The sequence below is a fragment of the Haemaphysalis longicornis genome, unplaced genomic scaffold (assembly GCF_048455015.1).
Source record: "Haemaphysalis longicornis isolate Haplotype H1 unplaced genomic scaffold, Haemaphysalis longicornis Haplotype H1 scaffold_15, whole genome shotgun sequence".
Taxonomy (NCBI): Eukaryota; Metazoa; Arthropoda; class Arachnida; order Ixodida; family Ixodidae; genus Haemaphysalis; species Haemaphysalis longicornis.
The window spans coordinates 14689998-14714351 of NW_027526257.1; the positions used below are offsets into that span (position 1 = coordinate 14689998).

Genomic DNA, 24354 nt, shown 5'->3' on the forward strand with positions numbered 1-24354 from the left:
CTGCTGTTCGCTGAGAAGCATGGCCGCTTTCTCATTGCGCGTGTTCTACAATGGTGTACTCAGCGAGAGTGCCAATGACTTCGGTGAGGAAGAGAATTGCGTGCTTCTACCAGTTAGTGATGGCACAGAAGAAGTGAGTGACGAAGACCATGATAGCGGTGGAGACAGCACTGTGCAGATCAGTGGTTCTCAGCCATGACTGGCCTGGTGACCCCTTTTGGGCCCGCAAAAGTGATGGGGGACACCACGATGGAGCATGTGTTGATCGATATCATAAAGTCACAGTTTGCACTTGCAGTTTACGTCCCCCACCCGCTTATTCAATCCCCGTCTTTCGGTCTTGATGTTAATGATGATGCGCATCGTAATGCTAAACAATTTGCTCCTGAATCTCGAAGTTTTAAAAACGCCTATATGCTGCCTTTTCTGCGTCTATTTTTTCCTTCTCATAGCACACATGTTGTGCAAAAAGCAGATGTTAAAATATGTGTGGTGCAGAGAAACTTGACGTAGATGTAATGTGGCAAAGCCTCCTTTTTGCATTACAATCAAGTGCTGGCAAAATTGAGGAGAGAATTGTGGGAGAAACATTTTGAGGGACGTTTCGCAGACCCCTCAAATGCTCTCACGGACCCCCTAAGGTCCGCGTATCCGCATTTGAGAATCATTGGTGCAGATCATAACTCTGTGAGCTACGCATTTTGCTGAAACACAACGAAATGGTGGCAAAATATTTTTTTCTTGGCATCTATAGGTTTCCATAGTCAATAGTTTTATTTGGTGGTGCACACAGCTGCAGATTCTTAGCGAAAAAGAGCAGTGAAGCCTGCAGTACCGCCGCAACCTCATCCAAGAGCTGGTGGGTGATCTGAGGGGCTGAGCCAAAAGGCAAGACCCGTCTCTACGTATGGAGTGCGAGGAAAGGCTAGATTGGACGAGCCATTTCCTCTACAAGCTCCCAGGCCGAAGCAGCAAGGACTGTCTTGTTTGTAGCGATAGCAAAACAGGAGGAGGCAGGAGGAAAACTAATTTTCTGCAAAACCTGCGGTAACAACCCTGGCCTGCACCCAGGAGAATGCTTCGAGCGGTTTCACACGCTGCTCAAAAATTGGTAAAGTAGTTGCAAGCAGAATGCAAAAGAAATTAATATCTTGCGAGTTTTTCGTGTTGCACAGTTTGCGTTTTCCTTTGCGTCGCCAGAAACTGGCAAAATAGCTGTGGACCGGATTGGCCGGAAAGTGGGTAAAAGTTCCGGACTGCGGAGGGTTAAACCTCCAAAATTTGAGATCCTTCTGTGTTACTGTACTTTGTTTTTGGTACCTGTATGTCGTAAAGATGTGCAATTTCTCCCTACTCTCCCTCCACTACGGCAGATGCCCGACCTGGCTCGGTGTTCCGCGTGATGCCCGAGGCGGTGGGCTCCCGGCCACCGGCCTCGTGCGGACACTCACGCAACCCGTCGCTGGATGCCCGCCAGGCCCCCTCTTCCTCCTCCTCCTCCACGCTGCCCCCACAGCTGTCGCGCAGCTCCTCCGACCTGCGCGCGGGCGGGGTGCGGGGACACTCGCGCGCCTCCTCCCTAGACCTGCGCCAGCAGCAGCACTCGCGCAACTCCTCGGCGGACTTCGGCCGACGGATGCGGGAGGAGAACGGCTGGGCACCCCAGGGTGAGTGGTGCCGTTGTCAGTTTCGATAAGGGGGCAATTTTTAATTTGTTGCATTGAGCCTTGTGTGGGGCGACAAGGGATCAGCTGTGCAGTGTTTGTCCTATAACCCAAACATCTGAGTGTGTGTGTAAGCATAGTGTTGTCTCAGGACAGGGAAACAAAGGTGCCGCTGTAAAACGCTGTCCCTCTGGTGCAATGTTGGCGTACCGTTTCAAAGGTTTCCTGAAAAAATAAGGATCCTGTAGTTTGTGAAGTATCGAAGTGCAGCGCAAGACGAGGGAAAGAAACACAGAAGATGACACACAGAGCGCTCTGTGTGTCGTCGTCTGTGTTTCTGTCCCTCATCTTGCGCTGCGCTTCGATACTTTGCTATGTACCAACTTGCCCAAACCAGTACTCTGCTGGAGTTAGTGCTTTATGTATAATGCGAAATTGGCGAGGGTGTACGAATGTTTCACACTTCAGAAACTCTGTGACTATTGCTGCACATTTAATTAGCAGCGCACTTTTACCGTTTGAAGCATTGGAAACGTTTAAGTAGTATTGCAAACGAAGGGTTATCTTTGCTGGAAGGCACATGCACCCGTGTTGCTTCATTACATGCTGCACACTCTTGCGGGGCATTTTATGCAGCGATAGGCGTAAATGCACAACAGCTAAGGTACGTGGAAAACTTGCGAAGAATATTTTTGCACGAGAAATGTTGGTGATGTCAACATACATTTTCCTCGCAACAGTTGTTGGGGTGTTGCAGTCAGTTGGAAATTGCCCGTTTCAGTCTACTCCCCCAATGGGTGGGAGCACGGGTATTTGAGTCCCAACAGTGCGGAAGTGTGCTCAACCTCGGTTGAGAGTCCAGGCTTGTTTTTCTCCACTTACGTTTGTGCGAACCCTCAGCGGGACTGGGTGCTGCACCGCACAAGTCCAAAGGGGAAAGCTACTTGCTAAGTGTAGGAAGCCTGCTTGCATAATTGAGGGGCGCGCATAGAGCCTGTGTTGCCTACGGAAATGCCGAAGCAAACTGTCACAGTGGTGGTCGTCAGTGCTGGGTGGTATCAGGATCTCCCCTGTCAGTGCCTGGTACAAGTCCTGAGCACTGAGGTGGCTCTATCCCCCCCTTCTCCCCACGATTGCAGCCGTGTCCTCCTGGCCGGACAACATGCGCGTGTGCATGGTCAAGGGCCACCAGAACTGGATTGCCGTCTCCTATGCCCACTTTGTCAGCTGCTACAGGTACGGGAACCTCACCCTTTGGGAAGGCCACACCGATTGTCTTTCTGCGCCAGTTAGGGGTGATTCCTGGAATATGGTGTCTTGTACTTGCCATCCACTTGTAAGGGTGCATGCACAGTCGACTTTGCAAGAGTTGCTAGAAGTAAACTGTCGGTGCGTTTCTCTCCCCCCCCCCACCTGCAGGCTGAAGGACTCGACCGGGTGGCAGCTGGCGTTCACCAGCCCCTACTTGGAGCCCGTGATTGAGCGGATTGCGCTGAACGCCAAGGTGGTGACGACGGCGTCGGCGCAGCCACCGGAGAGCGGGGCCAAGATGCTGGCGGTGGCCTACGGGTCGCAGGTCCGCCTCTGGAGCATTGCACAGGAGGGCAACGGGCGCGCCGAGATCGGTAACGCTGCCGCCAGAACTCTTTCTCCACTTCGCTTTTGCTCTTGTTTCTTGTGTCCTCCTCTTGATTGCTACAGAAGAATCTCACGTGAATTCCTCGGATATGAATTATTTGAAAGGACGCGAAATATTCATATGATCTAAAACAAGTTGAACATGAATGAAGAGAAACCTTGTCGTCCATGTGTTCAAAGATGTCCATAATGTTCATTTCCACTCTTCTGCCCTCGATGTTCCTGGCAGGCCTTGTATGAAATGCATGAAAGTGGGCAGTGATCTTGTTGCAGGCACTTGCAGTGCAGCAAAGAACATTGGGAGCATTCAGGGTTTCTGCCATCGATAGCAGCTTGTCGCACCCATTGCTGCCAACCTTGAGTTCGTTGGCTTCACCAACAAAATTTTCAGTGGTCTTTAGACCGCACATTGCAGTCAATGTTGTCCGATGTGGCGAGAAAGCTGAAGATTCCAGACTATTTTGGACTGCAATTGCCAAGTAATCATCTGTCTCTCGATTATCTTCTATTGGGGTTGCAACCAGTCCTGCAGTTATTCCACACATGTCACTCGTGTAAAGAATTTCGAGGCGGTGTCTGCAATCACATTGTCCCAAGGACGCACTTAATAATCACAAATTCCCTTCCTTGCGATCTCTTTTTGCCAAAGGCTGCCTCGCTACAAGTCTCCGGAAGTGGTGCTTCACGTTCGGAGTCGTTATGGCATCCTCCAACTGCTATTTGACTCGTACGACAGAAATTCGAAGGTAGCACTATTGAAGGCCGTTCACTTGTTGGTGGGAAGAACACAGCCATCCAGGCCCCAGTGGTTCTTTGTTCATAATCAGGCAACAGACGACTGTGTACTTGTACGAGTGCTAATCAGGGGGTGCAGAAGGGAGAGAACAGGCTGGAAGGAAATGGGGACACCATAATTGGGCATGTCTCGCATTTCGTAATCAGTCACAGGTTGGGCCGAGGTGGTACCCCACGTGTGGTGGTTCAAGAACACGACAAATAGTGCAAACGAACGGCACGCAAGAGAGAGAGGACACGGGCAAGCGCTGCACTTCCAACTGCCCATCCATCTTGCCTGTCCGTGCATAGTGACTGTCCATGTCCTCTTTTTCGCGGGTCGTTTATTTGCACTGCTTATCGTATCCTTCGACCGTAACCGCAACCGGCCTGCCCAGCCACAAGTTACTCCACGTACTATGCTGGTTTTGTTGAGGAGTTCTGTGTTTCTATGTTGATGCTGTGAAGTACTGCACTCCAGTTCTGAAATAAGCGCAGCTTAACGGGTGCCTGAGTCTGCCCCCTCACTCTGAACCGTGGCCCGTGTTCCTCCCCTCCCCTCGCTCTAGGCATCTTCCACCTGAGCGTTCCGGTGGACAGCCTGTTCTTCATCGGGAGCCAGCTGGTGGCCCTGAGCCACCTGGGCAAGGTGGGCGTCTGGCACGCCATGACCCAGCACTGGCAGGTACGCTACGTGCACCTTCACGTTCCGTGTTTGGGCGAGGGGGAGGGCAGGGGAACTTGCTGGGGGTGCTCGCTCAGACACCTGGGGTGCACACCGAAACGGGGACTAAAGGTCACTTTGAGGCTGGTTGGGTAGGCAACTCAGGCTCCGCTGCTTTTGGAGTGCACACCGTGACCACTCAGCTACGATTCTCTGCCGGTAGGGACAAACCACATCTGTCCAGGGGATTGGCTCAACTGGCACTGCCAGTGAGTTGCTGGACGGGTCTGAAGTGCCATCTGGCGCATATACACACAGTGCTGATTGAGAGTGGACGGGAACTGCGTGCCAACTGACCTGAGTGCCTGCCACTTAGTTGACAGGTTAATGTGGGCTTTTGGTGCACCGGGAAGCTTTCTCAGGTGCAGGTGTCAGGTGCTGTTTATTTTTAGAGCACTCTTCACGCTGCCTTTCATGCCACTTGGTGGGCATATAAAAGAGGAAAGCAAACAGCCCGTTGAAGGCAGCCCAGTGCGCGATTAAAAGACGTTGTGCCTTCTCACTGGATGCTCTCCTGTAAAGGCCACACTCTCCCTCTCTCTTTTGTTAGGGGGCAGGTAGTGCTGCAGAGGGCCAAGAGATGGCGTTAGGTGCGCGGAGACATGGGTGCCGGGGGATGCCGGCAAGCATCAGGGGGTGTGTGTCGTCGTGTGTGCATTCGTTCCTACGCCTGACACTCTTCTTGTATACAGTCTTACCCATTTGTACCCATATTACAGTAGCACGAATGTGTCTACGTACAAGTTTTCGGCCGGGGTAAGAGGCCTCTTGACTTTGAGTTTCCATCGGGTTTAGCAAAGTAGATGTTTTGTTTTTTTCATTCCTCTGAATACCTTTGTGGGTGGTTAAACAGCAGAGTCCTTCTTCTTCTAACTACTACCCCCCCCTGTTACATGCAGATCCAGGATGTGGTGCCCATCACCAGCTTCGACACGGCCGGTTCGTGCATCCTGCTCTTGGGCTGCAGCAACGGCTCCATCTACTACATCGGTGAGACCCCCCCTGTGGTGCCTGATTGAGGGGATGTATGGCTAAACAGTTTCATTGCTGTGGTGACAGAGATCTTAATATTGGGCCGTGAGAGAGCACTGCCATACTGTCATCAGTAGCACAGCCAGCGGGATGCACATCATCTCAAATCGTTGTCATCACTGTTTTCATCAGTGGAGTGAAAATTGTTTCCCGTCTACACCAATTGCGGCACTTTACTTCGAACCATTGTTCCCTGAGAATAGTAAGCTGCACAGTGGGGGGAAGGATTAGGCGGGTATGCTCTTTGCGGGAATACGTGTTGTTCTCCAAGCAACAACTAGCACTAGTTCAGTTGGCCATTTTTGTGAGCAAGTCGTAGTTGGCTCAGGAAAGCATCTTCAAAAGAGCAGTGCTAGTCCAACCAGTTACAGAGATGCTGCGAGTTTTTTTTTTGCAGTGTGAAATGGCTAGTAGTAAGAGAGACCCTCTTGACTGTGGTAGATCTGGAAGAGGCAGTTGAGATAAAATATCGCATAATTCAACTGCTGGGCTGCTTTCCTGTAATCCCGCATATTGAGGAAAGCAGGTAATCGATTTCCTTGCCCTAACAGGGCAACTTGGGCCCATGCAAGGCAGTGCTTTTTCTAAATGTGGCAATGTGATAGCTAACCCATGTACAGCAACTCACAAGCTTACATAAGAAGTCACGTTCGGTTTCTCAGGAAATATGAATGAAAAAAAACTTCAACGGCTGCGAAATCTTGCTGTAGAGAAAGGGAGGAAGACACAGTGCCATTACATACACATGCTGGGCTTTCTCAGGTGCATGCATTGATTCATTTTGCAGGCTAGTAAATATGTCAAAATGGGAGGCTGCGTTGTGTCTTCTTGCATGCACTGCATTGACCATGTTGTAGCACTGACCTCGTCTCAGTGCCACACCTTGTGGCCAAGTCTAGGTGCTGCTCTGCTCTCGATTCACACCACAGTCACTTGGTGTAAAAGTGGGGCTCACTTGCGAGTGGCGTGTCAGCCCGGTTGAACCAACCAAGATGGCAGCCAAAGCCCATTCACAGTGCTGGTATGAGCAGCCATTGTCCAGGGCAGTCCACACTGGCACTTCAGCTGCGTGGTGGAGTGAAAAGAGGGCTCTCTCTTCTCTTTTGCCCCCTCCCCCGCTGTACGCAGACATGCAGAAGTTTCCGCTGCGCATGAAGGACAATGACCTGCTGGTGACGGAGCTGTACCGGGACCCGTCCACCGACCCCATCACGGCCATCAGCGTCTACCTCACGCCCAAGACCAGTGAGTGAAGCGGTCCTTCGCTTTGCCCTTTTGTTGCGTGCATCGTCGTCGTTGGCCCAGAACGGACGAACGATTCAGCTTGTCAGCTTTAACTCAGTCTCACTGGACGAAGTGAGCCGATGGCAGTGGAGGGGAAGCGTTTGCAGGATGTCTTCTAGATGTCATTTGGCAGCTCCACAGCATTCTAGCCTTGTGCGAATATTCGGGCGCTTCAAATATTCGAACGAATATTACAGTATTCGAATTCGCTTCGACTCAAATTTAAAATTTCCGATATTTCGAAGTATTCGGGATGAACGAATATCAAAACTTCATTCAAGTTTCGGTTTCGTTAGGCAAGCCGCAGTGCCATCGACATCAGTCCTACATCTTGACTACATGTGGAGCCAAGACAAGCTAAGCCACATTCAAAGCGTTGTCGCTTCGTCCCAGCCTTTGCGCATGTTCGGCAGGGTAGTCGAGACTCCTGTTTCCTTGTTTCAAACAATGAAATTGTTCCCACTGCAACAATGGGAAAAATTTCGGCTCTCGCGAACGGGCCTGCGCGGCCCGGCGGATGGTACAAACGAGCCGGCGAGGCGCCCGACTGACGAACAAGCGAGAGACGGTGACGTACGGGCTCTTTCTCCAGGAACGGCCGAGCTGCTGTTTTCTGTTCGCGAAAACGCGCCGCGGACTCCACAGGCGCGCTGACGCCGCCGCGAAACCACCCGCACGCTGCCGGCCAGCCGCGGCAACCAGGCAGCACCTTCGGTACCGAAGTGGTGCGGGGCGCTCAAGCCACCGCTTCTAACCGCTACTTAAGATACCGCTCAAAGCACACACGAAGTTTCTTGTGCGGTAAACGAGCTAACAATGTGGGCGAAAATGGTGCTATAAAAAATCATCCGCGCCGCGAGTGAAAGCGCCTATGAAATATCTGCCGGGGTGCTAAGCCTAAACGTCTCCTGTCGAGGCAGCCAGCTGTCTCGAGCGCTTCGAAACTGCCGCCCTGAGGTGCACGCCTTCCCATTGGCGCCAGGCTCCTCCCACTGCCACGCGCGTCATTTTCTGACAGAGGCACAGGCGACCGCGAGCGCGGAATCGCCGAGGCGGGCGTTAAAATCGCGCTCGCAACGCCGATGCGCATGAATCGCGTGCAAAAATGCTCCTGAAGTGATCTTGGGCACCGCGAGTGAATAGACGAAAGTCCAGAAATTACCGTTTGGCGACATGGAGGTTAAGAACAAGCAGAAAAACGTCACGGGTTTCTCTATGGGAAAGTAAGAAAAGAATTAAACGAAAACTTTTTTCAGTGCTCAATTTCTTGGTCTGTGTTGGTTCATTTGAATTTCGGATGATACGAATATTTTTCGCGGTCCTGCGATATTCGTATCATCGAGATTTTACTGTAGAACTTTTTTACCGGAATGTCTCAGTGACACCTGACAGCTATTCGAATTCGCTTCGAAAGTATTCGACCCCTAGGACTATTCGCTTCGAATTCGCTTCGAACTAAAATATCACTATTCGCACAAGCCTACAGCATTCCTTTTAATCTTACTGTAGGCTTCCAGGATAAAGTCCTCTATGAAATGATGAGTGTTGTTGGGAAGTTCTAACGGAACTGATGGTAGAGTACAGCATGCACATGCGTACTGCCTGGTCAACCAGTTGATTTGATTGATTCATTGTGGGGTTTAACGCGCTCACACAATGCAGGTGATGAGGCACAGCGTAGTGGAGGGCTCCCCCGGATTAATTTTGACCACCTGCAGGGATCTGTAACGTCCACTGAAATCTCGGACACACAGGCGTTTTTGCTTTTTGCCTCCATCAGAAAAGCGACGGCCGCCGCGGCTGGGAATCGAACCCCCATCCTCGTGCTCAGCAGAACAACACCATATCCACTGAGCCACCGTGGCCAGTTATTGTCAACCAGTACATGCAGCTTGACATGCAATGATTTTCACATTGCTTAGTGCGTTGTTATGCTTAGTGTTACAGCCACACTACGGTTAAGCCTAGATGCCCAGTGAGGCTGAATAATAAAGGCTGTTAGTCATAGAAATGGAGTGAACAGGGTGCAACGACAAAAAGGTGACGGGGTAAAGGTGGTGATGAAAAGGTCAAGAGAATTACAGTACTCATTAGCAGTGCTAAACTCGTCAGTGCAAAGCTGAGCGATATAACTTGGTGAGAAGTGTTTCTCGCTCATTCTCACATTGTAAGAGAAAGCCTATTACCTGGGTGCCGCTGTTGTTATGCCTTCTTTAATGAAAGACGAACATGGCAAAGTTGACATAAATTGGTTTTACTCCTAGCATTAACGGATAGCATCACAATGAATCCGATTGGCTTTTCTGACATGAAATGGACAACAGGGTCATAAGTTGTGCCCTAACTACTGCTCCCAACATTGTTGACTGACCTGCAGGCCTGTGCGGCAACTGGATCGAGATAGCGTACGGCACGAGCTCGGGCACGGTGCGGGTGATTGTGCAGCACCCCGAGACGGTGGGCCACGGGCCGCAGCTCTTCCAGACGTTCACTGTCCACCGCAGCCCCGTCACCCGGGTGGTCCTCTCTGAGAAGTACCTCATCTCCGGTGAGGTACCTCTTCCCTGAGTTGCATGCGTAAGGAGCTAAGGTGTGCATATTGTCATCTTTAGACCTAAGTAACTAAAATAAAAGTTCTCAGCCAAAGCAGCCACATTTTAGATGGTAGGAAAATGAGTGTATGCAAAACGTTGTTCTTCTGCACTGAGCCTTGTAAATCTTGCCTGCTAGTGTATTTGCTTTCTTATTGGCCATTCTATAGCAGCCTGTTGTTTGTGCAGGCTTACTGAGAGTGTTCAACTTAAACTGAGGACGACTCAGCGAGCAATGGAACGGAAGATGATAGTGTAACATTAAGGGACAAGAAGAGAGCGGAGTGGGTCAGGGAACAAACACGTGTTAAGGACATACTATAGTAGAAATTAAGAAGAAGAAATGGGTGTGGGCAGGGCATGTCATGCGAAGGCAAGATAAACGTTGGTCATTAAGGGCAACAGAGTAGATCCCTACAGAAGGCAAGCATGGGTGGGGGCGGCAGAAAGTCAGATGGGCAGATGAGATGAAGAAGTTTGCGGGGATAAATTGGTCGTGGTTAGAAGAGCACTGGATAATTGAAGATTCATTGGAGAGGCCTTTGCCCTGCAGCGGGCGTATATAAGGTGACGACGACGATGATGATATGGTGATGATGATGAAGTTTGTCATCATTTGCTACTTGTCAAGTTTGCCCTTCTGATGATACGCTAGCCGTGGTGCAATTTGGCTGTGCACCCAGAAGGAGTGAGACCACCGCATTGATCAAACACACTGGTCAGATGGTTGTCATCGTAACAAGTAGTGGATGCTGAAGCTCTACATTGCAGTTGCTTAGTTTTGATGGTGCAGTGGTGATGTTCACATGGCAAAAACAAAACCCCCTTCTCCCCACACATGCAGTGTGCAGCGAGTACAGCCATGTGCGGACGTGGAGCGTGACCCGGTTCCGGGGCATGATCTCCACGCAGCCGGGGTCGACACCCCTGGCCTCCTTCAAGGTGGTCTCCCTGGAGGACCTCGAGCCCTCGGCCAGCTACCCGGCCGGCAACGACTGCGGTCAGGGGGCTTTTTGTTTGCTCGTTTTTCACCCGTGACCCTGAGGTTATCGTTCAGTCTACAAATACTTTCTGCTCTTTTTTTTACCTACGATCTTGAGGTTATCTTGCCGACTACAAATACGTAACGACAGAGTGTTGCCCACAGGGCGCACATTTAGAGTTGTGCCTCTGCACCCAAGTAGTCTTCAACCATGTGTAGGAAGCAGCAGCAATGTCTTCACCTTTGCCATTGCAAAAACTATTTCTGTACCAGCATCAAGTCGGGAAACACTGATATTTTGGTGAAGTTTAGTGGAGGTGGGGAAATAGAAACACCATTTCGGCGCACCTGAAAAATCGTACCTCATGTGCCGTGGATTAGTTCATAGGCCTCCACTGTGGGGCCCCTCACTGCACAGGTGCAGCCATAGCTTGTAGTCATGAGAAAAAATATATATATATACCTGTGTTTTTTTTTGTTTTTTTTTGTTGCTCTAGTTGATTCTTAAGCTTTCAAATGCAGCGAGAAATTTCAGTAATCTGACCAGTGCATCTCAAGATATTTTTGGCAGCAGTCGACTTATGGGGTAAAAATTAGTGCTGAGAAAAAAAAAACAAAAAAAAAAACTAGGAATAGTGCTTCAGATACAACTGTAGCATTTTGCATTTACACGTGCCCCAAAAAGTAAACAGAGCATGGCTTTGTGAAATTAGAATAATTTTTATTTTATGCGGCTGCCAGCATGAATGGAATATGTGCAGCCTGATTTTATTTTAGAACGACTTTCTTGAAAAGTCACTTAGAGGTTGCTGGCTAGGCATGTGGTGGAGAAATCCGCTCAAAATCCCCAACCCGTGCTCCGTTTACTTTTAGGGGCACCTGTACATTTTTGGGGACCCTGAATTAGCACTGGATGTTGCTTTTTTGTCTCCCCCGATTTTTGGTTCGGCAGTTTAGTTTGTATTGGTGCAAGCAACCAATTCAGAGGATTGGAAGTTGGGGGGGAAAATGTGAAGAAATAAATACTTAGGACATTTATGCAAGATGAAAAGCGGGCATTGGAAAAGCGCAGGTTGCTTCCAGTCGCGCAAACAGGGTTTTACCGATAAGGGTTCCTCCGCTTGTAGAATTCCAGAGCTTCGATGCATATGTATAGCTTAAAACAATAAATAAACCGGGACCTCATGAATGACTGCAACAATGTCCTGGTAGTCTGGAGCATCAGTTGATGTTACCCTAGTGACCGAGATTTTGATTTTCAGCCATTTTATGGTTATAATGTTGACTTGTTTCTTCACGCACAGCTGAGCAGGTTTTATGAGCACATGCACTGCATCAAATTCTACCCTGTAGATAGGCAAGTGGGTGCTGGAAAAACTTAGCTTTAGCATGCACTTCAGGGGTAGCCATTATGAAAAGAAAAAAAAAAAAGCAAACGAAGGACAGTGCAGTGTCCTGTGTGTCCTTTATTTCCCCCCTCCCCCTTGCGCTTTTTTTTTTCCCGCATTTGGATGCACTTTTTCTCTGGACGAGACGCCTGCAACAAATCAGCCTGCACACTGTTGATGGCTGGGATGCGAAAGAATGTTTACAGTCCACCGCAGTGTTGTCTCTTGGAGGTCTTCTCCTAGTTGAAGGCTGTTCTGCGCGTACGGTGTAAGAACATTCCCTCTTCTTTGTTCTGCTTGTAGGCCCGTACGGAGAGCAGGACGACGAGCAGGTCTTCATCCAGAAGGTGGTCCCCGAGACGGACCAGCTGTACGTGCGCTTCGCCTCTTCCGGCAAGAGGTGGGTGTCACGTCCTCTGTGGGCTGTGATGGGCAGTCAGGCGGCATCGGGCTTGCCCCCTCAGGTCACTTCTGCTGCGCTAGGAGATTGCATTCAAAGGGACTGTGCAACGCTTGGCACCGACTATTCAGAATGCATTCTGGGGTAAAGTATGTTGTCACAGAAATCTTCTCCCGCAAGAATTATCGAAATCCATCCATTCAGTGTCAGTGGCTCAGTGGCTATGGTGTTGTGCCGCTTAGCACAAGGACGCGGGTTCTGTCCTGGCCGCAGTAGCTCCTATTCATCATCATCATCATCGTCATCACCAGCCTATCTACACTCACTGCAGGGCGAAGGCCTCTCCCATTAATCGCCAACTATCCCAGTCCTGTGCTAACTGCGACCAATTTATCCCCGCAAACTTCTTGATCTCCTCTGCCCATCTAACTTGCTACCCATCTAAATTTCTGCCCATCTAAATTCAGGTGGAGGTAAAAAGCTAATCGTGATTGTGGTGTGCACTATTAAAGATCCCCAAGGGGTTGACATTAACCGGGAGATCTCCAATATCACAGGTTCAGGCATATGAGAGCTTGGTGCACACCGCCAAAGATGACGGATCGTCACCGTAAATGCGATATAAAAAAGAAAAAAAAAAACATTTCCTTTTCCCCTTTTTATATTGCTGCGAACCATGCATTGGGTTTGTTCACTTATGTGTTTCGATTTGACCGCCCGGCCGCGCCCAATTGTGTTATCGGTGTGCCAAGCAAAGCGTGTGCTCTATTCTTTATTTTCTATTCTATTCTTTCTATTCTTTTGTGTTCTATTATTTCGGCACGGGTTATCTCATTTGACAGGGAGACTGTTTTGCCCCGTCGTTACTGGACTAGAATAACCAGTGTTCTCGATGTAATTCGATTCACCGACGCCAGTCTGCGCATGTCACTTCGTTGACCGCTTCTACGCCGCTTGTATTTTCTCTGAGTTTTCGCAGAGCACAAGTTCGCTCCAACAAATCTTCGTTCCTTGAAGAAAGCCCGTGTCGTCCTTTGTTACGTGACAATATATTTTTTGGAAGCAACTCTTTGAGTGGTGGAAAATAAATTTCACCCTTCCTCTGGCGTGTTTTTTACAGCTTGTGTTCCCTCCCTGTCGGGTTTTTTTTTTTTTTCTTCAGGTTCGTTTGGCAAGAACTTCAGGGTCGTAATGCTCTGCAAGGCTGTGCATGGGATGTAAACACTTTATTCAGTATTACCTTATCGAACAAAAAAGCTATGTGGAGTAGAAACAAATTGGTACCTAAATAGTTGCAGAAATTACAGAACCCACTAGTTAGAATGTCTGTGCGTTTGGAAAACTTTTTAGTGCGATATTCTTCGAAACGGTGCACCACTTCAAGCAGCACCTCGCTGCTGACACGTAGGCAGTGAGACTCCCTTTGCAACTTGGGCCGCATCTGGCTCACCACGGCCAACGCAGCCATGCTGCTGAGATAAGACAAAGTGATGGAGGTGAAAAAACTTGGGCTTCAGGTGTTTATCAGTAGATGTCACCACACGTTTGCAGTGTTTGTTTTTTCACCAGTTGACTGGGAGTGGCAGGGAGCTAAGTAACAACCTGAGCGCACTCATGCGGGGCAGGGGGTGTGCACGTGTTGTCCAGGTTATCTCAGGAGTAATTAGTATGTAATTTCTCTCATCACTGTACTACCTTTAAGGGGGGACACTGGTCTTGAGGATATCTTTGTTATTTTTTAACCTATGTGCTTGAGATTTACACATTGAGTGTATTTCAACATCCTGAGCACAAATATGCAGTCAGTTTTCGTCTACGTGGTGTAAGTTTAGAGTTGTGCAACATGTTATGTCACTCCGTTTCGGGCAATTTTTTTCATTATCTACCTATGAAATACTCAAATAGCTTTTATCCCTTTGTGCCCTAGAAGGACCAGGGAGTGCAACTATACCACTGCAGTAATTTTAGCATGGTTTCTGCAAACGCTGTGAAATTCGTAAATGTCAGGTCATCAATTTACAATGTTTTAGTAAAACTAACTGCATAAAATCTTGTGCCAGCAAAAAGAAATTCTGTACTTTTGTGGTTTTATTGCACTGTTCAGTTCATAAGCTTTGGAATGCAGCAAAAATGATACAAATCGAACCAGTACATCCCAAGATATTGTACCCGACAGCTGACCATGTGGGGGAAAAATTGGTTCTGAGAAAACAGGGCACTAAGTTTGGAAACATAGGCAAAAATGGTCATTTAGGAGACTTCAAAGGGCGACAGCTTTGTGAATACTTATGATACTGCTATGATATTTTGCAGGTACATTCTTTGGGACCTGTAGACTGCAAATAAAATTAATACAGAAAATTGATTTTTTGGCAAACTTTCGGTCCTCAAGACCAGTGTTCACCCTTAATAAGGCGTGACGTTTACCAGCGACAGCCAACAGGGACAGCCACCGATGTAATGGCATAATGAGGGGAATTGGAAAGAGCACGGTTGGTTTCCCAGCACCTGAGATTTGTGAGCTTACTGCTTCAAGTACATGTGTCACATTGGGCTCAGGTATTCCTGTCAGTACAAGTGTCACACAGGTTTATCTGCACTGCTCGAAGCGTGCTGCAGGGCCCCTTTAATGGGGCCATGGAGACAAAGGATGCACTCCACATTCCCCTTTCGACAGCTTCATAGCCATATTAGCGGATTGTTCACTGTATAAAGCCCTCCCGAGTTCAGCAGCAGTGCCAGGTATTTTACATTCCATTCCGAGATAGGTACAGGCCGGCACTGACAGTGCGATAAAGAACGTTGGCTTATTGGTTAATGTGCTCTACCCCACTCAAAAGCCAACGTCAAAGGCACCAAAGCACCCTTATTTACAAAAACGGTGCGTGGAATTGAGCTAGGAGTGCATTTTACAGTGAAAATAAAATGCAGATCTAAAGAATTCACCATTGCTGGGATTGCTCCAAAACCCGGGAATCTGCCCTCGCGTTGCTGAGGCTGAATGAAGGGGGTGTTTATAGCAGTGCCTCCAAGGAAGAGGAGTGTTCCAAGCGTAGGAGTAGATGGTGCTGGATGCGTACATATCTGGGAAACAAAATGTCACGCTACTCTAATGTCAAAACTCAAAAACAACAGCAGTGTTACCTTTGTGCATATGAAAAGTTTATATTTTTGCAAAGCTGTGGCTCACATCTGTTAAAAAATTGCTAAAAGGTTTCTTGTCTGTGGGAGTGTCCACTGCGCCGTTCCAATTGTTGCTGCTTTTCAGACATCTGATTACACCCCTTCCTAAGCTGTAGCCATTCTGCGCATGAATTGAAACACAGCCAAAGTGAAAGTTTGGTTCATTAACGACTGTTTTGGCTCAGTACCAATGGTGACAGTGTCTGACAGAAAAGTTCAAACAATTAGAGCAGACATGAACGAATACAGACGAATCTGGAGCGACTCAAGCAGCCACGTTCTCACAAAGTTGCTGTGAACACATTTTAGGGGGGCAGATTTTAGTGGAGTGCGATTTCAGCATTAAATATCCCTCAAAAACGAGGCACCCTAACATTGACCTTTCGCTGTCGCGGCATGGGGTGTAATAATTTTTTGTTGAAGCTTGTTGGCATGCAGTTTGAACAAGAACGTGCAGTACTCCTGAAGGAAGCCTAGGTTTGGGCGTGCATTTGGTGATAGGGTACACGTATCAGTGGGAGCCGTGATCACACTGGAGCTGCTCTGTGTCTGCCCTGTTGTGCAGGATCTGTGTGATAAAGTCTGTGGACGGGACGACCGTGACATCGTTCTGTGTGCACGAGTGCGAGGGCTCCAACCGGATGGGGTCGCGGCCGCGGCGGTACATCTTCACCGGACACAGCAGCGGCGCCATACAGGTACAATATCTGTGTAGCTGGTCGAATGGTAGAGGTTAAATTGCACTTGTGACTTTGTGAGAGGTCAGTGGAGTCAGCTACGGACATCGCCTAACACCTTACTAGACGGAAAGTGTAGAACGTGTTTGCTACATTGTGGGGTTTTTGGGGTGATTCGTGCGCTTGCGAGGAAATTGTACTCAACAGTGCTGTTTCCCCCTTATCAGCCTCCCCACCGAAGTCGCTGATGTTTGCGGTGGTAACGCTGGAAATTCCGCTGGGTGCAACTGAACAGGTTGCAAGCATTGTTTAACCCAACCAAAAATGAAGTGATCAATATGTACCAGGATAGAAACGAATGCTTTGAGGATTGAAAGAGCACCAAAAGAGCTTTCATGGCAGGGTGATGTCACTGCAGTACTTTGAGAGGCAGCTGGGTAATGCGTGTGGCATTTTCACATCTGTGTACTTCACAGTAAACTGGGTCAGTAGAAGTCTGCTGAGTAGGCAACTTGAAAAAAAAAATAGATGGGTCACACTGCACAATGATCAGTGATCACTCGAAGAAAGGGTTTGATAAATTCACTTCAGTGTTGATGGTTTTTTTTTTAAGGATTGGGAACTGCATAAACTATGCAAAGCAGAACCAGTGATGCAACATCTCTTAATGTACAGCCAAATAGCATGCAGACAGACATCAGTAATCGAATGTGCTTTGTGCAAGAGGGGCAGATCAAGTGCTAGTCCAGTCCTCCCTTTTTTGTTGTTGTTGTTAACAATACCGTTTGTGAAAAGACACTTAACATGCATTGTCGTGAAGGGGAATGCTAGAGTAAAGTGTGTAACATTATCAACAAGCTTTAAAGTGAGATCTTGTTGAGGCCTTGCTTTGGAAACTGGTGTCATGGCATGCACTGTGACGCATCTTATCAACTGTCCCATGACCCGGAGTGCCTGTGCGTTGCTCATTGACTTGCTTTTCTTCTTCTTCTCCAGATGTGGGACCTGACGACAGCGCTGGATTTGGCGTCTAAAGGAGAACCAGGTAGGAGGGCCTGAGGGTGTGTTTTAATTGCTAGAGACATTGGTGTGGGGGGTTGTAGAGCTATTAAGAATGTGTTAGATGTAATTATAACATTATTGTAGTATTACAATCACACTACATATTATAAACAGTGTGGTGGGTGTTACCATGCTATGATAGCTCCCAAGCAGCACCCTTATGTGGTGTTGCCAGCTTGGTTGTGTTGAGTGGTGCCATGCCTGGCAATGGCAAGAGGCGGCCGTATTGTGAAACAAACATGAGCTTGTTTTGAGGAGGCAGCTTGGCATGTTCCTTCCCTCGTATGGGCCTGATGGCCAACTTTTATTCAGTACAGCCATCCACCTCACCCCTTCGTCTGTACCTCCATCAGTGGGGCAGTTTTGTTTTGCAGATAAAACAGGCGGACAGGTGCTCAGAATAGTGCTTTTCGTGCTTTCTACACTCGAGAGGGCCGGATATTTAGTGAAATGAAATATTCGCCTCAATTCGACATTTGGCTTTGAATTGAGTACAATTGGTGGGTACTATCCAGTCCAGCATACCTGACTCCTTATGCCCAGGCAGCCCTGATGGAGACAAAGACATCGCCGCTTCTCCGTCAAGGCGCTGTAATAGATGGCAGTGATAAAATAAACAGCTCATTTTGATTTGAGTCCAGGAGAGCTTGACAACTGCCAGTTTGATAGGAGCGTAAAACGACGACTGCCTGGGGGGGTTGTCTCATTCATCACACTCTTTTTTTTTTTTTTTTTCTTTTTAGTGAGGTTGTTGGAAGAAGCAAAGGCATTGCCGGAGTAAGAGGGGAAATTATTGCCGTGGGAAAGCAAGACTGCCTGTTGTGGCCTTCCCTTTTATTTTTCCCATCGTGCAGGCTCTGCATGCCAGGGAGTTGAGGCTATGTCGGTCCCTTTTCAGCGTTGCAAGCTGGTAGCAATGTGAAAGTGACCCTTTCGTGGTTGCCAGCTTTCTTGGTGCACAAGCGCCCTCCTGCTGGTCACAGCAGGCAGGGCGTGGGCGTTGAAATGTAGCGTTGCTGAGGGGCTTCAGAATGCAGGCTTTGGGGTGTTCCATTTGCACGCTATGCTTACCTGTTGAACCTGCCCATCCAAACATACGTTCAGAAGGTTTGCCGTCATTCAAAAGATGTGCAAGGCTAACACTGGGCTGTCTGGACGTCGAATGGTGTGTGGAGCACAGATTTGACAAATGTCCTGTTCCCGATCTCATTCAAAGCAGCTGCATTAACCCATACTGGTGAGGCTATCGTCACATGACTCGTGTTCCTTTGCTATCATGTGGGATTGGGCTAGTTAGTTTTAAAAGTCATCAAGACGCCAGCCAAGCTTTTCATTAGTGTAGTGCTGTGTAGCTGGCAGCAAGGAAGGCCGATGCAAAAATCTGGAATATGGATCGGGTCAAGATGTGATGGAGGAGGACCCTGACTTCGGGCTAAGAAAAGTGCAGAATTTTGAATTTTTGTTTTGAAATGGTTTATTTTCCTGTTATTTGAATGTAATGTGAGGGCTGCCATTAGGTGGCAAAAATGAGAAAAAGGAACTCTCATTATTTTCAAGTACTGCAGTGAGTCATTATGCATTCCAGAAGGGGGAAAAAAAAAAGTGCAGCACTCTCCCATGAACTCATGGGCACTTTCAAAGGCAGTGGTCTGAACAGAAAAGCTTTTTTAATGGAAGCAAAGTAGGATCTACACCAACCGGGAACTCTTAGGTATTTCGAACAGGCTGGAAAAACTCGGGGAAAACGTGGAGAATTTGCGCTTCTGGCAGGGAAAATTAGCTGTACTAGTTCATAAAAGAAGTGAAAGTCATGGTAATGCTGGCTTGAGTAACAGTGAGTTGAAAGCAGACACTTGCCCAGTGGCGTTGCTGATGGCACCATCTGTTGCTTCAAGTGGCTTGCCTTGCAAGTGACAACAGGACTCGGGGGGGGGACCTGGAAAAGTCTGGGGAAAACCCGAGAAACTATGGGACTTTGAAAAAGTCTGCTTGGTAGACACCCTGTCTGGGCCTGTTGGCAGAAGTGGGTTAGAGGATGAAGTAAAATGAAGTTGGCTTTAGCAGTGGAGAGTGCAAAAAGATGGCCTCCTTTAGGCCAGAGCAGTGTAGCAACTCTTGAGAAGTTTTCGTTCCGCAATTGTGTCGGCAAGGCGTGACTACGTTGTTGTGAAAGTGAAGCGCTAAAACGGTGCACCCCATTCTCTTCCTCGTGCAGCGTTTGTGCACGGTGGGGGCCCCAGCCATGCCGAGCTTCTGCGCCTCCTGGAGCAGTGCGACCTGACCAACTCTCGCTGCTCCACGCCCTGCATCAGCCCCTCGCAGTCGCTGCTCGGAGGTGCCGCCACGCTGGCCAGGCTACGCGCCGCCAACCTCGTGCTGCTCGGACAGGTGCACGCCCACGACGAGCTGGCAGCCAACAATGGCGGCGGCAACGGACCTCCGTACCCGTCCTCGTCAGGGCTTCCGGAAGACCGCCGGGTCACGCGCTGCTGAAGAGCATCGGCCACCGCTGAAGAAAGTCAGGACGAGGCTGAATGCCCGCAGGTTGCCTGGCAATGGCAGTGGCCCTTGCGTTTCCTCGTCAGGGCTTGCAGAAAACCACTGGTTCGCTCGCTGTTGATGAGCGGGCTGCTTCCAGAAGGCCACCGGGTGAAGCACTGCTGAAGAACGGGATCAAAGAGCTCACTGCTCTTTCTCAAAGCAGACTTCTTCTCAAGTGCTGTGGAGTTGCCAGAGTAGTTCGTATACCTGGGTGTGACTTGTGGCGAAACCTTTCCCGGTCATTGATCTGAAGCTGCTGCTCGTTGAAGAACGTGTTTGACAAACAGCTGCGACGTGTGCTCACGGTGTCCGCAGTGGTGGCCTAGTGTTTGTGCACCTCTGGGTGTTATTTGAAGCATCAGCGTTGCCCTGCAACTGGATTGGACGCTGGTTGTGCGATCGGACTGTTCCCTGATTAAGTTGGACTGAAAAGCTGTGCCTGGACGCTGTTCAGCCACGACAATTGTTTGATTGCCCCTCTGGCCAATACTTTGCAGAGACTGTTATATGTCGTAATTTTAATATATAAAGTTTATGTTTTGTATTTAATTTTTTGATTGCTTGTTCTCTGCTACCCATAGGGGTTTATACTGATATATGCCAGAGGGAAATCTTGCTGTAGTGTCCAGTCATCGATGGGCGTGTCGTCATGTCTTGCGGAGATGTGTTCCATTTTTACTTGTTATGGCTCAATGACAGCCTCAAAAGTGGCCGGTGGCTGCAAAACCGTAATTTTGATCGTTAAAAGGAAATTCAAAATTATTTTATCGATAGTAAAATATAGATGAGAGCTTTTCTTGTCAGGAGTTCGTCAAAGCTTTATGCACCTGAAGCAAAAAATAAATGTTTCCCGCATCGTTCCTTTTGTCGTTGGTGGGCACAAGAAGGCACATTCTAAGCCATGCCAAGTAAGAAAGGAACACTTCCAGCGGCCATGGTGACTCATAACTGTACATAATTGCAGCTACAGATTTCCTTCTAGTATACATTGGTATGGAACTCAATACCGCTACCCGTATGTTTAAATAATTGATGCTCTCTTAGCATGAATTCAAAAAATCCACCAAGACTTGCTCTGAGGCAGCAAGCTTCGTTCATGCCATTCGACTGGCCTGTTTATTTAGCTTTGTCCCTGAAAACATGATCACAAGCCTGGCGGTGCACTACTGTTTCGGGAATTGCTTCTTGAACTTACCGTGGTTGGCTCAGTGGGCTAGCTTAGTCCCTTACCACTGCGATAAGAGTGCCTCCTTAAGTTTCAAAGGTCAGCGATGTTGGCAGGTTCATTGCCAAAATAAGGATTGTGAAGGGGTTTTCTTGCCACTGTGCGTGGGCTTGGAGGACTTGGAAAAGTATGCTTGGACAGTCATTAAAATCCTGTTTAATAAATACCCCACGTGAGTTTGCACGCAGTGCGAACGGATTATGATTTTTGCTTCAGTCCAGCCTTGGTGTTGTGTGCGTGATGCTTTCGCAGTTTGTGGCTCAGTTGTCGTAGCCGACGCGACTCCTTTAAAGTGCTCCCCGGTGTTGTAGGAATTTGTTGTACTGGAAAAAAATGTGATTGCCTTCTTCTTCCCTGGTGCCCTTTTGGCATGCTCAACCCAAAACCGAGTGTAGTTGCAGTACCGATGCCCTGTGGAGTGCTCACGTAGCCCTGTTGGCTCAAAGCACTCCGGTGTACGACTTGGCGAGCGGTGTTCATAGCAGTGCACTTGTTTCAGCTGCACCCGGTCTACTTGAGACGATCCTTGTTCAGAACGAGCACAGAATATTTTGATGTACTACTACTGAGGTTGTTGCCAATTTGTTTGTTGCTCCATTTTTGAAGTAACTACTCGAATTTGTTCTGGTCGAGGGGGTTGTGAGAAATGATTTCAAGCGTTCGCTACTGTGCTGAACCTTCTGGAGGTGTGTGCAATCAGCAGTCAATGTTTATTAAAGGAAGGGTTCATTTGTTTTGTGTGCGCGGACTGTGTTTAGCAAAAAACCCGGTTTTCCACTTCAGTGGTACCACAGGTTGCGTGCTCAACCACCTTCGGCGTCATTTGCTTTCAAGCGAGATGTCGATATGCTGTACGATTGCACCGAAGTATGCTGAAATAGCTTGGAACAATACATGGTTAAGTGCGCTGTGCGGTTATTTCAACCCGAGTAGAAGCTCCAAATGGATTGTGGGACGGCTTCCTGCAGGTCACTTTTTCGCACACGTAATGTATTCATTGCGAGCGGTCATTTCAGAGATTTGGTTGAACTCTAGCAGGGTATAGACATTTGTTTTTCACGTTCTATCGTTTCTTTATTTTTTTTGGTATGGCATGTTGTGTTTGTCTGTTATGCCTTATTACGAGATGCCGTTGTGACAATGCACCTTCAGTCATCTTTCGATACGTGACGGACTGGTTGTTTTGTGCTTACGGGACATTGTATCTGACGAACCATATCCAAAGAAGCATCGCAGGTGTAACATTCATGCTTTTTGCTTAACACACAGCTTGGGGAATGCATATCACTGCGACTAACTTATTTATTTTGTAGGTTTTCTGTTAACTATTCACTGCCAGCATTTTTCTTTTTTTTGTCCTGAAATGATTTCGGTTCAGAAATCTGTGGCAACATCTGCAGCCTGTGAATATACGACGTTTGAATAAATGCTGCCTTCTGGAAGTTTGTCACCTTTGCCTCTGATTTCGGATAAGCTAGAACGAGGGGATGCTGGAGCAAGTCTTTTCTCCCCAATAATTTCATTTCGTTGCCCGATAGTAACTGAAATAAGTACGTGCACTTTCCGTGCCAGATAGAAAAACGTTGAAAGTGAAAAATTGGTGCAGCTTTCTGTTGCACCCTGCAGCTTTGGCAACAGAAAATTCATGTATTTTTGTGGTGAATCAGCAGTTATGGCTGAGCTGCAAGGGGCTAGGTTTCTATGCATTTTTCTGTCTCCATTAATTAACACAGTTCCCGAGTTTCCACAGACCTTGAAGCACTAGTTATTCCGTAGCACGAGGTGTTCCATAGCATGCCCTTTAACTCGGTAGTTTAGGGGCCCGAACGTGGGACAGGTGGTGCTGCTGGCGCTAGGGTGCCTCGATGCGCGCGCCCCCCCCGCCTCCCCGGAGGCGGGCGGGCGCGTGCATCGAGGCACCCTAGCCATATTTCTCTATGCCCTAGCTGGCGCAGTTCAACAGCGCCACTCGCGGAAGAAAATCGCAAAAATGGTGGGGACATGCCCTGGCGTGTGCATGTGGAGCACGCGGGTTTCCGTGTTGTTTAAAAGTGCAACCGCTCGTTACCGTGATGATTTTATTCATATGACGCACATTTTTTTGCCAGAAATTAGGTCCGGGCGACGCGCCTTCATTATAATTAATTACCATTTTAGGTTAATTATTCATTAGTCATTAAGTTAAAAGTCAAAGTGCTGTCACTTAGGGCTTGTGAGGTATCAAATTAAAGGTCTCGATGAGAGGAATAACGTGGAAAAAATTAAAAATTGGTTCCCCGTTATTGGCGGTGAGATGTTTGACTGGCGCCCCCTGGCTCTGACGTCGGCTTAGGGACTCGCGCCGCTGTCGTCTGCTACACTCCGCTTGTGAGGGGCAGCAGCGCCTGTGCTAGGAATCACCCGCTTTGATGCTTTAGTGCATTAAAAAGCTTCTGACACATCGAAATAATTTTAAGCTGTATCTCCCACAAGTTTGCAACACGCGAGAAACAACTTTCTTCAGAGCATCGGTCAGAAGATCGTGTGTAGCTCGCCCTTTCTAGCTTCAGCGCTCAGAGCTCCTCGATAAGTATTCAAAATGCGTACGCTTCCCTACAGTATTTTTGAGATGCTCTTATGAAGACTCAACAGTCTAATGCTACATGCCAAGCAGAGGGCCCCTACACACGCATTGCATAGCAGGAAATAAAGCAGATGTGTATATTTCTTTCGTTGTTGACTTGTATCAGGTTGATGTTTTTATTTTTTACTGTCCCCAATGCATTAATTTTTCCGCACCGTCACAAACGTCTTATTATTAGGTTTCGGGTTGTTTGGGAGGATCACAAAGATTGTGTGGATATTTTCTTCAGGCTCTATGGCATACATTTCCTTAATTCTTCAAAAATTCGCTTTCATTGTGGCTGCGTGCAAGATGCATATTCGCAGCGTACGTTGTTTATTCACATGCAAATAGAGTGAGAAGGTTTGTGCTACGCCACCGAGATCGCGCTCCAGGCAACGTACGTTGTACAGAGTACTCGAAGGCGGCTTTTGTGCTCCGAATTTCTACTGTAACCATCGTTATCATAACAATTATTACATGATTACGGTATTGAAGGCGCGATATACTAGCTAACGAACGCAATACATAGTATACGTGCATATATTACAAGAATCGAAACCGATGAATGTTTCCAAACAGCTCTT

The 24354-nt window shown here is 48.1% G+C and overlaps 1 protein-coding gene across 1 annotated transcript in view; it reads left to right on the forward strand.

The window, feature by feature from the left end:
• Positions 1-22615, forward strand: part of LOC144165806 (BTB/POZ domain-containing protein KCTD3) — a 43216-nt gene extending 20601 nt beyond the window's left edge. Inside the window, exons 8-19 of the mRNA XM_077695587.1 lie at positions 1374-1667; positions 2804-2900; positions 3084-3289; positions 4646-4761; positions 5700-5790; positions 6961-7077; positions 9494-9664; positions 10552-10707; positions 12381-12477; positions 16226-16358; positions 17334-17382; positions 19615-22615. Coding sequence (XP_077551713.1) covers positions 1374-1667; positions 2804-2900; positions 3084-3289; positions 4646-4761; positions 5700-5790; positions 6961-7077; positions 9494-9664; positions 10552-10707; positions 12381-12477; positions 16226-16358; positions 17334-17382; positions 19615-19892 — 1805 coding nt within the window. The 3' untranslated portion in view covers positions 19893-22615. The remainder of the gene's footprint in view (positions 1-1373; positions 1668-2803; positions 2901-3083; positions 3290-4645; positions 4762-5699; positions 5791-6960; positions 7078-9493; positions 9665-10551; positions 10708-12380; positions 12478-16225; positions 16359-17333; positions 17383-19614) is intronic.
• The last annotated feature ends 1739 nt before the right edge of the window (positions 22616-24354 follow it).